At 40.7% G+C, this 16,075-nt stretch overlaps 1 protein-coding gene across 1 annotated transcript in view; it reads left to right on the forward strand.

Moving 5' to 3' along the window:
* Positions 1 to 16,075, forward strand: part of Oxct1 (3-oxoacid CoA-transferase 1) — a 127,598-nt gene that overhangs the window by 91,150 nt on the left and 20,373 nt on the right. The window contains exon 14 of the mRNA XM_040757562.1: positions 14,521 to 14,610. Within this exon, the coding sequence (XP_040613496.1) occupies positions 14,521 to 14,610 (90 nt within the window). The remainder of the gene's footprint in view (positions 1 to 14,520; positions 14,611 to 16,075) is intronic.

A 16,075-nucleotide genomic window follows, 5' to 3' on the forward strand; every position in this document is an offset into this window, starting at 1 on the left:
AATCACTTCTGTAATGCATTAAGGAACATACATCCTGAGGTGTTTGAGGAGTTTGAGGTGTTCTTGTTTTCACCTATCCTTGGGCACATATTTCCTTTTCCTCTTTTTTTTTTGTTTTTTTACGAGACAGGGTTTCTCTGTATTGTTTTGGAGGCTTTCCTTTTCCTCTTTGCTGTAGAGACTTGCAGTTGTTCTGAGTAGGAAGTAGTGAGAGTCTAACAGCTTAGCACTGAGCTAGCTGGGAGCACACTGCCCTTCCTGTACCCGTCCTTCTTATAGCTCCTCCTATCATATCGTTAATACTTTGGATTTTGTTAGGTGGTTTGGTTCTTTGAGCTAGGCTCCATGCTGTAATCCATGCTGGTCGAGAACTTACTATATATTTGAAGCCCTGCTTGAGCTACAGTGATCCTCCTGCCCCAACCTCCCAAGAGCTGGGATTATAGGCATAAACTATCATGCCTGACTTTGGATTTTGTTTTTCCTCCTCCTCTCATTTCTTTGTAGGTAAAACCCCAACATTTAATTTGTTGTATTTGGCTTTCCTTCTCAAATTCTGTGTTTTGCAAATAGAGCTTACTTTAAAATATAAATTCAATTTTACTTAAACACCTACTATGATTGCATATTATATATCAGTTACTGTGTTGGGCTGGAGCTGAACAGGAAGATAAGGGGCTTATGTTCTAGTTAACAAGATAAGGCTTTCCATCTGTGGCTGATGGTCTCCTCTCTACCACAGGTGTTAGGGCCCCAGCACTGATGAATTCAGACATGGAATTAACTGAATGGGGACTTGGAAGTGCCTCAGTTAGGTTGCTGGATTATAAATTGTTTGGCTACTGACCAGACACTGCCCCTCTCATAAGAAAGACGTAAATTGTAAGTGTCGATATGGCCTTGTCACTACCCACCAGGGGATACCAGCTTCATATTAATAACAATAATAATAATAATAATAATAAAGGAATCAATTCTAAATGTCAGCATTCATGGATTCTGTGAGAGCACTCATTCGTGGTCAGTCCCGGATCTCTTTTTGTTAATAAGGTAAGATGTTTCTGAAGGAATAAACATGATTGATTATGTAAGATATGCGGGGTTCTCTTGACTGAGGATTGGGTGTTAATACATACTGGACAACCATATGTAATATCTACTCACTTTACTGTTCCTGCCATGGTGATAGGAATGTGGAAATCAGGAAATGAGGAGGGCATGGGTCAGGGTTTCATTGGCTTGCATTCCAGACTGAGTTGCTTATGCTTTACCTGGATATACTGAGTGACCACTTAGAGAATTAACATAGAGAAGGAGTGTAATCAACTACTTACTTAGGAATTCCCATTTTTGTTGGCTAGAGAGGCTTGGGAGGCACAAGGCTGGACATAGCTGACAAGGAGAAATTATGAGAACATTGGTTTGGACCAGAAAAGGTCAAGTTCAAGAAGTGTTGGGAAAGCTGGAGTTCTTGGTGATTGAATGATTGATTTGGTTGGAGATATAAAGGAGAGGCAGGAGATAAGAACATTTCTGATTTGTATCCTGGGGGAGATGACCTGGGAAGGAAGTTAACAGGTAAACAAAAATTTGCCTCGACAAAAACATCTAATTTCATTAGGAACACACTGAGCTGAGGCATATATTAATTAGCACACTATAAAAAAATCACGTTCTATTTTTCATGCATACAGAATTAAGATGAGTGTCTGTGACTGGCAACCATTGGCTTATACACAGTGATTTAAGGGTTGAGATTCCCTCTATTCAGGTTTGGCCATTTCCAACTTGACTTTGTAGGAGGTTCAGGAATGTGGATTGTTCTTGGGAAGTCTTGTTGTCTAGCCCTGAAATATTGAAATCACTTTCATTGGCCAAAACTTACTTATGTGACTTCAGTGAAGGCTGGAAAAATCTATCCTGTCAGCCAAGGAATTAGGGGGGAAACAGGGGAATCAGCCATCAGGCTGCCATGGAGATCTCTGCAGCTTTTCAGACACTGATGTCTCAAGCTCAGAGGGAAAAGCTGAACTGGAAATGCCTGCAGATGAAGTCACTCTTGTAGAAAAAGTAGATGCAAGAGCTATAGGCCAAGGAGATATTTCTTAATCTGACCATTATGCTATGATGGTTTGGGAAAAGGATGCTGAGGAACCTAAGAGCTCCCAAGGGGCCTGAAGAACCAGGCCAGGCTTGTGCCATGGAAACTTCTGAGTGGACAGTTTGAGGCAGTTGGTGGAACACACTGTAACAGGGCTAGTGGAAGTAAACTCCAAGGCTGCCTCCCAAATCAGAAAACAGCCAGAGAGCCCATTGAGTCCAGTTCTCACTGCGAAGGTGCAGGCCAGGAAGGGACCGACTTTAAACTCTGAGCATTACATGCAGAGGAGCCCCAGGGCGGGTTGTTGCTGATGAAACAGGCCTTGCCAGAGCAAGAATAAAGGTGCTTATTAAAATGAAATGTCAGGTTTATTACATTTTGCTTTTGGAAAGGCTGTTTTATGATGGATAACTGATATTGATGATGCATAAGCAATTTTACCTACCTAGCAATAGAGAATATAATTATATTTCCAGTCCCAAACTAGTTCATTTACATGATCAATTCACCTTTCCTGGGAAATATAATTAAGTCTATGAAAGGAAAGTTGCTGTCTGTCTAGGGTTTTGAAAAGAGAAGGAAAACACTTTGCTGTAGCTTTGTCTTAAACTAAGGCAAACTGAAAATCCTCATTGTCCCTAAGGAAAAACAGTTATAGCTTGTTTTCTTTGGATTTTCAACAAATGTTATTATTTAAGCATCTTAGTTTGCCTCTCTCCTACTCTTTAGCTGGGAGCATGCTAAGGAGAACTTTTTTCCCTTGAGCATTGTTTAATAATGGAGAAGACAGAAATAAAGATTCTTATATTTGGACTGAGGTGGGTACTTCGTGTTCTGGTGTTTAATATTGAGCAGCAAGCGCCAGTTTTATTAATAAATCGCCACACAGCCTTCCTCCCCTTGCACTTGCAGTGAGTTCGCATTATCTCCTGTGGCACATGCCACCACTTAAAAATGCTATAAAGTGTTTCTATATACAATTAAATGGCTTCTCACTTCAGACCAGAATAATGAAAAGTAACAAATCTAGAACTGATCCATTGCTATTTATGGCCTAATGAAAAAGATGGTGTCATGAATAATTTTCAGCATGTTTTGTATTTTATTTAAAGTGTATTTTGCAGTAGCCTCCAAAATATTCAAATTCCTTGTAAAATCATCAGAAATTAAATGATCATGTTCAGAGCTTGATTTATTATTTCTTATTGCATGTAACTGAGTATTTGTAGTTTGATGCATTAACATTTTTCGTGTTAACACCTTAATAGTTTTACTTTTAAAAAAATTCTAGTATTAAGCTGGGTGGTGGTGGTGCACGTCTTTAATCCTAGCACTCAGGAGGCAGAGACAGGTGGATCTCTGTGAGTCGGAGGCCAGTATGGTCTACTGATGGAGTTCTAGAACAGCCTCTAAAGCTGCAAAGAAACCTTGTCTTGAGAAAATGAAAAAAAAAACCTCTAGCATTAATAAATAGAAACAAAGCACATGAAATACATTGAAAATATTAATTTATAATTAAGTATATATTCTAGATTTATATTGAAAATTCTGATGGTCTTTTATTTATGATTTCTGCCATGGTACTTGTATGACAGACCCTGGATGAACAGTTAACAGATTAAGGATCACAGTTGGGGGGGGGCGTTATCATTTTAGAAGTGTTGTGTGACTCTGTTGTAATGGAGAATACCACATTTCTGGCTCATTTTATTACATTCTTTTCATGCTTGATATCAGGGTCAGCCTTTAAATGAAAAATGATGAGATGGCTATAAGCTGAACGTCCAGCAATCATCTTCCCATTATGCTGTAGGATACATTACAGATCAAAGTTGCACCACTCAAAAAATACGTGTTTGCTGATGAGAGTTTTAAAGAGGCTGTACTTAGTGTCACCCTACGCAGCGGTCAACTCATGCCCCAAATCTCTCCTGAATTACAGGCCTATTTTTCTGCAAGTGTCAACTTTCTCTCCTGATTTATTTAAAAGTAAATTTTAGTCCCTTAATTCCCTTGTTTTTTCAGCTTTTTGTTTTGCCTGTTGAATAGGATACTGGGTTGGAGGAGGAAGATGGGTGTGGAAGTAGAATCTGTATTCCTTTTCATCTGTTCTCTTAACAAACAAATCCATTCTATTCCCTCCCTCTCTCCCTCCCTCTCTCCCTCCCTCCCTCTCTCCTTCCCTCATTCACAGAAAAAGAATATTGAGCCGTCTTAAATGTCAAGTGATATGCTGGCTGCTTGGATAGGGCTGTGAATTATGGTACCCAGCACAGTGTTTGGAAGAGTCATCTTCCTCTTGCCTCTGAAAAGCCTTGCTAATCCCCTTCCATTTGCCCCATTATATAATTAACTCTAGTTCTACACTGAGTTCTTTGCTATGTGTTTAACATACTTGGTCATCACATCCTTGAATTAGTTACACTAGCTGCTGTATCGAGTAAGTCTTCCAGTTTACGTGATTTGGCACTGACAACATTCACTTTCCACTGATGTTGAATAGTGGAATGTGGTTCTGAATAAGTGGGCTTTGTTATACACAGTCATGCAAGGATCCAGGATGAAGAGAGCTCATCATATTCTGTCACCTTGCCTTTCCACGTCCATACCGTAGAAGGTGAAGGAACAGGATGTGCGTATGCAAGAATTGTTATGGGCCAGCACCTAGAAATCACAAAAATTACCTTTCTCTTTTTTACCATTTCTGGAACTCCAGTTCATGCTACTCTTTACTGCAGTAGAGCTGGAAAACACAAGTAGTTGGTTCCCAAACAAATGCTGATAAGCTGAGTGTAGTGACGAGTATGCCTTAGATAACGGCTTTTCTCTTTTTCATGCCAGTCTAGATAGAATCACTGGTCTTCCTTCAGCAATTCATTCTGTTTCAGAAATCTTTGGGAGTTCAGATGGTAGGAAACATTCTGTTTTCTTTTCCCAATGTGTTGAGCATCCTGAAAGAGAAGAAACCAGATACCTGAAGATTTTATTGTTACAACTGGAAACACTTGGATTTGAGAACACTGCTTTACTATTTTTCAGTATTACTTTCCTCAACTGATGAATGAGTTTACTGAAATCTCCTCTTGGTAAGATTGTTGTCACCCCTTCCTTCCACCCCTTCTCAAGGCACACTTACCAGTTGCATCCTCAGTGTTCTGTGGCAACTTGGACATGCCTATACTAGTTTAATTTTCTCATCCAGTTATTTAACGTGTAGGGGAAAAGGAACCAGGAGGGTGGGAAGGACAAAGTTGAAAATTCCTTTAATAGTAGAATTACATACTTAAAAGACACAGGGTAGGCTCACTTAGCTGCATCTTGGGGAAAAGAAAGGTGGGGAGTGCTACTTTCACAGGAAGAAAATCTGGTTGTCTAAAGACTTAGGGTTACTCCTCTTCAACTAGACGATGAACATTTCAAAGAAAAGTGTTGCTGGTGGTTTACTTTCCTCCCAGGTCCTACCACCACCTTGCCCCAAATAATCACATTGTCCAACAGTGTTGACTAGGACTTCTTATTGGCTACCCCTGTCTTAATTATTAACCCATAACTGCTAATCTATATATTTCTATATGGCCATGGCTTACTGGAGAATGCCTGGACCTGCTACTCCTTTTGGTGGCTACATGCCATCTCTTTCTGGCCGGCTTTCCCTGCCTACCTTTCCCAGAATTCTCCTTGTCTCCTTACCCCACCTATCTTCTTGCCTTATTGGCCAATAATGTTTTATTCATCAATCAATAAAAGAAACATATATACAGAAGGACATTCCCTATCAGAAACTGATCCTGTTTTGGGAGATTTCTAGTGTTTATCAAGCTTACTCTAGGTATCAATAAGTTGAATTGACTGGCTGAAGCTGTACATGAATACCTTTGTAAATTTTATTTTCCATATACTTTCATACATTGTCTTATGCAGCGTTTCCCACAGCCCAATGGCATACAATGCTATTTTAGGCTTATAAATACTTAACTCAAATTCTGAGAGGTTAACAGAGTAGATGCAGGTGTTCTGTTTCAATCTTGTGCATTTTTCACTTTTGGAAGTAGGCATTTAAATGTTAAGACTGGGGCTGTGAAATTTATAGCCTGTGCTTTGGGGGCTGGAGAACATCAAATCACTTAGATGAGTGATGAAGAGTAGAGAGAGGGCTCTTTTTAATAGAAACAAACAGGTGGCTTTTCTACAATTGTTTAAAATGCCATGTTCCTGCCAGCTCAGTGTTTTGTACCCAGGAGATTCTCTGTAAGTATTTAACTAATTGAAGTGATTTCAAATATGTACATCAGATTTAGTTAAATTGGGCAAGCTTCCTGCTAGAGGCTGTCATAAGTTTTTAAATCTTTGTAGTAACTGTGTCTTATGATTTGCCTGTTGTGTATTCTAACCCAGGACTTTTTAATTCAAGGAATTTATAGCACATTAACTTGATTTATGTTTTTCTGTTTCTGCCTATGACTTTTCATATTTTTTGAACCATAAACATACTGTTTTCTACAGAACCTGATAACCTGATGATAAATCTGTTCACCTGACTAAGGGTCACACATTGATTGGAGAAGTTAGAGTTCCACATTTCTTTTTTTTAATTCCTCATCTTCCCCCTGAAGACCTGCTCACCCACAATCTTTTTTTGTTTTTTTATCATTTTTTATTTTAATTTTAAATAGCTTGTTTTACATGTCAATCCCAGTTCCCTCTCCCTCCCCTCCTCCCGCATTCCCCTTCCCCCCCACCCTCCCACCCTATTGCCAAATCCTTCTACATAGGGGATATCAGAGTCTGTCATTTTACTCTGGGTAGGGTCCAGGCACTCCCCTAAGAGTCCAGGCTGAGAGAGCATCCCTCTTTGTGCTATAGGCACACGAAGACTGTTTGTATACCAGGGATAGACACTGATCCACAGCTCAGGGCCCCATAGGTTGCCCAGGCCTTCTCGCTGACACTCACATTTGGGGGGTCGAGATCAGTCCCAGGCTGGCCTCCCCACTGTCAGTCTGGGGTCCAAGAGCTCTCCCCTGTTCAGATCAGCTGTCTCTGCTGGTTTTGCCAGCCCAATCTTTGCCAATTTGCTCATCACTCCTCTCTGTCACTGGGTTCCTTGGGTTCAGTTCAGTGATTAATTGTGTGTTTGCCTCTGCTTCCATCACTAACAGGATGAAGGCTCCCGGATGGTTATAGACATCAAGTTCATTATCAAAAATGGGCATTTGAGGTGGTCTCTCCACTATTGTTTAGCTTGCCAATTGGTGTTATCCCTTTAGATCACTCGAGGTCACTCTGGTGCCTGATCTGTCTTCTATCCTATGATTCCCTCTTCCCCCTATTCTACCCCCACCCCCTCAACTTCCTGTTCCCCCATGACCAACTCTCTTCCTCTTTACCCCCTCTCTTCTTCCCAGGTCCCACTCCCCCCCCACCCCTCGCCGTGTTCCCCATCCATTCAGGGGATCTTGTCTCCATCCTATTCTCTTGGGTACTATGCATATATGCATATCTTTTAGGTTCTTTCCTGTTTCCCAGACTCTCTATCAGTGGAAGTGCAGACTGGCACTATCCTGATCCTTGTCTAAAATCCATATATGAGTGAGTACATACCATGTTTGCCTTTTTGCGACTGGGTTACCTCACTCAGGATGGTTTCTTCCAGTGCTATCCATTTGTCTGCGAATTTCAAGATTCCATTGTTTTTTTTCTGCTGAGTAATACTCCATTGTGTAAATGTACCACATTTTCTCTATCCACTGTTCAGTTGAGGGGCATCTAGGTTGCTTCCAGGTTCTGGCTATTACAAATAATGCTGCTATGAACATAGTGGAGCAGATGCCCTTGTTGTATGAACTTGCCTCATTTAGATATATGCCTAAGAGTGGAATTGCTGGGTCTAGTGGTATATTAATTCCCATTTTCCTGAGGAGTCTCCATACTGATTTCCAAAGAGGCTGTATGAGTCGGCACTCCCACCAGCAGTGGAGGAGTGTTCCTCTCTCTCCACATCCTCTCCAGCATAAATTGTCTTCGGTGTTTCTGATTCTAGCCATTCTGACAGGAGTAAGATGGTATCTCAGAGTTGTTTTGATTTGCATTTTCCTGATGGCTAAGGATGTTGAGCACTTTCTTAAGTGTCTCTTGGCCATTTTATCCTCCTCTACTGAGAATTCTCTATTTAGCTCTGTACCCCACCTTTCAAGTGGATCCGTTGGTGTTTTGGAGACTTGTTTCTTGAGTTCTTTGTAAATTTTGGAGATTAGCCCTCTGTCAGATGTAGGGTTAGTGAATATCTTTTCCCATTCTGTGGCCTGCCTTTTTGTCTTTTTGACTGTGTCCTTTGCCTTACAGAAGCTTTTTAGTTTCAGAAGGTCCCATTTGTTAATTGTCGATCTCAGTGCCTGTGCCACTGGTGTTATGTTTAGGAAGTGGTCTCCTGTACCAACTCGTTGAAGAGTATCTCCCACTTTCTCTTCTAAAAGTTTCAGTGTGGCTGGATTTATGTTGAGATCTTTGATCCATTTGGACTTAAGTTTTGTACAAGGCAATAAACATGGATCTATCTGCAGTCTTCTGCATACCAGTACCCAGTTATGCCAGCACCATTTGTTGAAGATGCTTTCTTTTTTCCATTGTACAGTTTCAGCTTCTTTGTCAAAAATCAAGTGTTCATAGGTGTGTGGGTTAAAATTAGAGCTTTCGATTCGGTTCCATTGGTCTACCTGCCTATTTTTGTGCCAATACCAAGCTGTTTTCAGGACTATAGCTCTATAATAGAGCTTGAAGTCAGGTATGGTGATGCCTGCTGAAGTTCCTTTATTGTATAGGGATGTTTTGGCTATCCTGGGCCTTTTGTTTTTCCATTTAAAGTTGATTAATGTTCTTTCCAGGTCCTTGAAGAATTGTGATGGAATTTTGATAGGGATTGCATTGAATCTGTAGACTGCTTTTGGCAAGATTGCCATTTTTATTATGTTGATCCTACCAATCCAAGAGCATGGGAGATCTTTCCATTTTCTGGTATCTTCTTTGATTTCTTTCTTTAAAGACACAAAGTTCTTGATATACAGGTCTTTAATTTCCTTGGTTAACATTATCCCCAGATATTTGATGTTGTTTTTGGCTATTGTAAAGGGTGATGTTTCTCTGATTTCTTTCTCAGTCACTTCATCATCTGTATTTTTGAGTTTACCTTGTATCCTGCCACATTACTGAAGGTGTTTATCAGCTCTAGGAGGAACCTTGCGGAGTTTTTTGGGTCACTTATGTAAACTATCATATCATCTGCAAATAGTGAAAGTTTGACTTCTTCTTTTCCTATTTGTATCCCCTTTATCTCCTTTTGTTGTCTTATTGCTGTAGCTAGAACTTCAAGTACAATATTGAAGAGATATGGAGAGAGTGGACAGCCTTGTCTTGTTCCTGATTTTAGAGGAATTGCTTTGAGTTTCTCTCCATTTAGTTTGATGTTAGCTGTTGGTTTACTGTATATTGCTTTTATTATATTCAGGTACATTCCTGTTATCCCTGATCTCTCTAGGACCTTTATCATAAAGGGGTGCTGGATTTTGTCAAAGGCTTTTTCAGCATCTAGTGAGATGATCATGTGGTTTTTCTTTCGCAGATTGTTAATATGGTGGATTACATTGATAGATTTTCTAATGTTGAACCATCCCTGCATTCCTGGGATGAAGCCTACTTGATCATGGTGGATGATTTTTCTGATGTGTTCTTGAATCCGGTTTGCGAGTATTTTATTGAGTATTTTTGCATCAATATTCATGAGGGAAATTGGTCTATAGTTCTCTTTCTTAGTTGTGTCTTTGTGTGGCTTGGGTATCAAGGTAATTGTAGCCTCGTAGAAAGAGTTTGGCAGTGGGCCTCCTGCTTCTATTGTGTGGAATACTTTGAGAAGTATTGGAATTAGCTCCTCTTTGAATTTCTGGTAGAATTCTGCACTGAAGCCATCTGGGCCTGGGCTTTTTTTATTTGGGAGACTTTTGATGACTGCTTCTATTTCATTAGGGGTTATAGGTCTGTTTAGATTGTTTATCTGTTCTTGATTTAGTTTTGGCAAGTGATATCTATCCAGGAAATTGTCCATTTCCTTTAAATTTTCAAATTTTGTGGAGCACAGATTTTCAAAGTATGCCCTGATGATTCTCTGGATTTCCTCAGAGTCTGTTGTTATGTCCCCCTTTTCATCCCTGATTTTGTTAATTAGCATGCTCTCCCTCTGTCTTTTGGTTAGTTTGGTCAGAGGTTTATCTATTTTGTTGATTGTCTCAAAGAACCAACTCTTTGTTTCATTGATTCTTCTCAGTGTTTTTCTGGTTTCTACTTGATTGATTTCAGCCCTCAGTTTGATTATTTCCTGGCGTCTGCTCCTCCTGAGGGAGTTTGCTTCTTTTTGTTCTAGAACATTCAGCTGTGCTATTAATTCTCTAGTATGACTGTTCTCCAGTTTTTTCATGTGGGCACTTAGTGCTATAAACTTTCCTCTCAGCACTGCTTTCAGAGTGTCCCATAAGTTTGTGTATGTTGTGTCTTCATTCTCATTGAAATCAAGGAAGTCTTTAATTTCTTTTTCTATTTGTTCCTTTACCCAGGGATGGTGCAATTGTGCATTGTTCAATCTCCATGAGTTTGTAGGGTTTCTGCGATTTGTGTTATTGTTGAATTCTAATGTTAATGCATGGTGGTCTGATAAGATGCAGGGGGTTATTCCAATTTTTTGTATCTGTGGAGATTTGCTATGTTTCCTATTATGTGGTCAATTTTAGAGAAGGTTCCATGTGGTGCCGAGAAGAAGGTATATCCCTTTGTATTTGGGTGGAATGTTCTATAGATGTCTGTTAAACCCAGTTGGGTCATAACTTCTATTAGTTCTTTTGTTTCTTTGTTAAGTTTCTGTCTGGAGGTCCTGTCTAGTGGTGAGAGCGGAGTGTTGAAGTCTCCTACTATTAGTGTGTGAGATTTTATGTGCTTTTTGAGCTTTGGTAATGTTTCTTTCACGAATGTAGGTGCCTTTGTATTTGGGATGTAGATGTTTAAAATTGAGACTTTGTCTTGATGTATTTTTCCTTTGATGAATATGAAGTGTCCTTCTTCATCTCTTTTGATTGATTTTAATTTGAAGTCTAATTTGTTAGATATTAGGATTGCTACACCCGCTTGTTTCTTGGGACCGTTTGATTGGAAGATCTTTTCCCAACCCTTTACTCTGAGATAACGTCTGTCTTTGCTGTTGAGATGTGTTTCTTGTATGCAGCAGAAAGAAGGGTTCTGTCTTCGTATCCATTCTGCTAGTCTGTGTCTTTTTATAGACAAGTTGAGGCCGTTGACATTGAGGGATATTAACGACCATTGTTTAGTGATCCTTGTTTGTGCTTGATTTATTGTTAGTGAAGTTATTTTGTGTATTTTCTCCTCCCTTTTTCTTTTGGTGTTTTGTAAAGTGGGATTATATATTGCCCGTGTCTTTGTGAATGTAGTTATCTTCCTTGGCTCTAGGTTTTCCTTCTAGCATTTTCTGTAGAGCTGGATTCATGGATACATATTGTTTAAATCTGGCTTTGTCATGGAATATTTTGTTTTCTCCATCTATGGTAATTGAGAGCTTTGCTGGATATAGTAGTCTGGGCTGGCATCCTTGTTCCCTTAGCGTTTGTAGGACATCTGTCCAAGATCTTCTGGCTTTCATCGTTTCCATTGAGAAGTCAGGTATAATTCGGATAGGTCTGCCTTTGTATGTTACTTGGCCTTTTTCTTTAGCTGTTCTTAATATTTTCTCTTTACTCTGTAGGTTTGATGTTTTGATTATTATATGGCGAGGTGACTTCTTTTTCTGGTCGAGCCTATTTGGTGTTCTGTAAGATTCTTGTACTTTCATAGGCATATCTTTCTTTAGGTTAGGGAAGTTTTCTTCTATGATTTTGTTGAATATGTTTTCTGTACCTTTAAGTTGAATTTCTTCACCTTCTTCTATACCTATTATTCTCAGGTTTGGCTTCTTCACTGTGTCCCATATTTCCTGGATATTTTGTGTTAAGGATTTGTTGGTTTTGAGATTTTCTTTGGTTGACGACTCTATATCCTCTAATGAGTCTTCAACACCTGAGATTCTCTCTTCTATCTCTTGTATTCTATTGGTGATACTTGCATCTGTAGTTCCTGATCGTTTACCCAGCTTTTCTATTTCCAGCATCCCTTCATTTTATGTTTTCTTTATCGTTTCTATTTCAGCTTTCAATCCTTCAACTGTTTGAGTTGTTTCCTTAATTTTTTTGGTTGTTCTTTCTTGGTGCTCTTTAGATTCTTTGAGAGATTTGTTTATTTCTTGAATTTTTCCCCCATGTCATGGATTTTTTTGTTTGTTTTTTCTTCTATTTCTTTAAGGGATTTCCTCGTTTCTTCTTTGAGGGTCTCCATCATCTTCATGAAATAATTTTTAAGGTCTGTCTCCTCTTCTTCGTCTATGTAGTGCTTTTCGGGTCTTGCTGGTGTTGGATCCCTGGATTCTGGTGGGGTCATGTTGGTGTTTCTATTGCTGAGTGATCTCTTATTCTGTCTTCTTCCCATCTCTTCTTTCAGTGGGTGCTGGTGGGGTCTTTCCATCTCCACTGGTCTCCTTCCTTCCTGCAGCTGAAGCTGGGGATGCTGACACAGAGTTTGGGTCCTAGTAGGAATGATGTCTTTCCTGAAGCTGAACGCGCTGGGGTTGGGGTCTTGGAATTGTTGACTTCTTTGCTGTGTGGGCAGGTCCCCTGAAGCTGTACTCACTGGGGTTTGGGTCTTGGAAGGGCTGATGTCTTTCCTGAAGCTGGACTTGCTGGGGATGGGGTCTTGGAAGGGCTGATGTCTTTCCTGAAGCTGGACTCGCTGGGGTTGGGGTCTTGGAAGGGCTGATGTCTTTCCTGAAGCTGGACTCGCTGGGGTTGGGGTCTTGGAGGGGCTGATGTCTTTCCTGTGTGGGCGGGTCTTCTGGATGCCAGGAGCGGGCCCCGAAGATCAAGGGGGATGGGGGATGGGCGGGCGGTCCCCGCCCGAGACCCATTCTCACCTCGAGTTCCACATTTCTACATGGATATTTTGCATTGTTTCCAACTTCCCTATCTGAACACAACTGATCCTGCATCCTCCACACACCTCTCTCCTCTACTGCTGCCAACTGCTCCCATCTCCTTGGTGGTGGGCTCTAAGCCACAAAGCATCCAGCTACTTCATCCCTTCCTACATGCTGTTCATCTAATTCCTGCCAGTACCTTGCTGTGTTTACCTCTAACATGTCTCTGGATTCATGAACTTGAGGTTCTTTTTTAAGTCCAGGTGCCTGCCCTTCGTAATCTCTTTAGGGCTCTGAGATGATTGGAGAATATTTACTGACAAATGTGGAAGAGGACTGAGCTTTAAAATCAATAAAGTCTGTCAGCGTTAGAAGTCATATCCTCTCTGAGCTGTGGGAGGATTCATTTCATCATCTTTGGAAACACCTGTGTTTTCCAAAACTCTGTATCCAGGAGAATCTTGGTGTGTGCATGGCACCTAAAAGGCGGTTGATAAATGAATAATGAATGAAGATGAAGGGGTGGGTAGAGCCAGATCAGTGATGGCAAGGTGGTTTTGAATGCAGCTTCTAGCCTCTGTGTTTGCTTGTCTGGAATGTGGTTTCCTTTTGTTCTCTCTTTTCCATGCACAAGATGAAAGCTAGAAAGACAGGCAGACAGCACCACCTTCGTTTTTAGTCAATACTTGAGAATGCCTTAGCCTATTGCTGTGAATCTGTGGAAACCCAAATGTGCTCTAGAAAGTGTCTGTAATGGAAAAATCAGAGATAACGACTACTTGTCTAAAAGAAAGAAATGAAGGTCATAGGTGTCAAGGTTTCAATAAAATATTTTTGTAAGAATTCTACAAAGGTTCCTATGTTAATTTCTTATTCACTGATTGTCTTATTATTAACAAATTGTCAACAAAATTGTATTAGTAACACTTAGTAGTTAGGTGAAGTTGTAATATTCATCCTGGGGGATGGCAAGATGGCTTAGCAGGTTAAGCATCTGCAGCACAAGCCTGATGGGCTAAGTCTGATCCTGAGAACCTATGACAAGGTGGGAAGGAGAGAATCAGCTCAACAGAGTTGTTCTTTAACTTGCAAGTGCAACTCATTCACACATGTACACATGATAATAACAATAACAATCTTAATAACAATAATAAATATACTTTTAGAAATTATTCTGAACTTTATCCTTCAACCACAGGCTAACAGAATAACAAAATTTTAGGTTCCAAAGCTTCAAGTACTGAGTAGTGATGGTCAGAAAGTTTTTCCTATGGTGGCTTGTTCTGGCAAGTTAACTGTTATTTCCTCTTATGATGGAAGGAAACGGTTACATGTCTACTCATTTTCTGTTTCTGTTTTACAGGGGAAGATGGTGAAAGGAATGGGAGGGGCTATGGATTTAGTATCCAGTTCCAAAACCAAGGTGGTGGTCACCATGGAGCATTCTGCCAAGGTAACACAATGTTTCCTTGAAGTTCTGAAGACTCACAGGCCATCGAGCCTTGGTGTGCCATGTCGTTCGACTGTGATTGTTTTTGTTTTCTGGCTTACTGACAGTGATGGCACTTATGTTTTAGTGGGAAAGAACACAGAGAGGTAATAATGTATTACCGGGACAGATGCTTGTTCGACTTTGCGGGGATCCGGGTGTCAGGGTGTTCTTTGAACATTTGTTTCACATGCACTTCTAAAGTAAAGGCTTTAACTGTCTCTGAAGTCAGTGAAAAGATGTTGGGGCAGATGTATTGGTTCCTGCTTTAAGGTGATTATAGTTGTTGCTCACTGTGTTCAAACGAGAAGCCCGATAGAATGTCGATTTTTAGCAGCAGTTTTTTTTTTCTTCAAGTGGACAGTATGGCCTCTTCCCAAGGTGGTGGTGTCCACTACAGAACATATGAGAGGGATGATGGCCATGGTGATGGTAAACATCCTCATTCTGAAAAGCATATTTCTGACAACCTATCAAATAGTTATGGAGTGCCTCCTAGCTGCTAGGTGATCACAGCTTAGATTTGGCAATGGCCCCCATGTAAGCAAAAACCACCAATCTAAGGGAGTTCACTTCCAATCTTCTTCCCCTTCTCATCCTATAATAAAAGCACCTAACATTTACTGAGCCTTTACTGCATGCCCATCGTGCCCATGAAGTTGATAATAGGTCTCTTTTTTCGTTACATTTGTTTATTTTCCTATTCATTATGTGTTTGTGTATGCATGCATCCACTTGCCACAACGTGTGGATGGAGGTCGGAGGACAACTTGCAGGAGTTGGTTCAGGTGCTGGTGATTAAGTTCAGGCTGTGAGCCTTGAAAGCTAGCACCTTGAATGCAGGCATCCTTACCCACTGAGCCATCTCACCGACCTCTAATAATCCTCCCTCCCTCCTTCCCTCCCTTCTTCTCTCCCTGCTTCCCTCCCTCCCTCCCTCCAAAAGCAGAGCTGTAGAGTGATAAAGTCACTAGTGTAGGTCCTTCACTGCAGAGCCCAGTCTTCTAACAAATGGAGCCATTATTACAACTTGCTCACTTCTTAATGTCTTTCCTGTCCAGAACCCATTGATCTCTGATGATTTGTGAAGTCAGTATCAGGTGGTCAGGTCCTCACTTGGTATGGCCTTAGTTTTTGCTTTATTAATCCCGAGAGGCTCACTAATCTGAGTGGAATGGTGGTGTGCATGCCTGGCTTCCTTTAGTGACGAACCACCGTGCAAAAGCATGGAGCTAGATTTGCCCTTCCCCGACTGGCTGGGGGAGTTCTGTTGGGGATGTGTGCTGCTGTGAGTGCTGTCCTTGCAAAAACTGCCCTGAGTAGGAATTTGCATAGGTTGTTTTGGTACATAGTGGGGAGTGAGCGGTGGGGCATGGACGTGGGATAATAGAAATGGAACCAACACAGGTGACTTCTGCATGATGCCTTG

The sequence above is a fragment of the Mesocricetus auratus genome, unplaced genomic scaffold, assembly GCF_017639785.1.
Source record: "Mesocricetus auratus isolate SY011 unplaced genomic scaffold, BCM_Maur_2.0 Super-Scaffold_100015, whole genome shotgun sequence".
NCBI classification, from domain to species: Eukaryota; Metazoa; Chordata; class Mammalia; order Rodentia; family Cricetidae; genus Mesocricetus; species Mesocricetus auratus.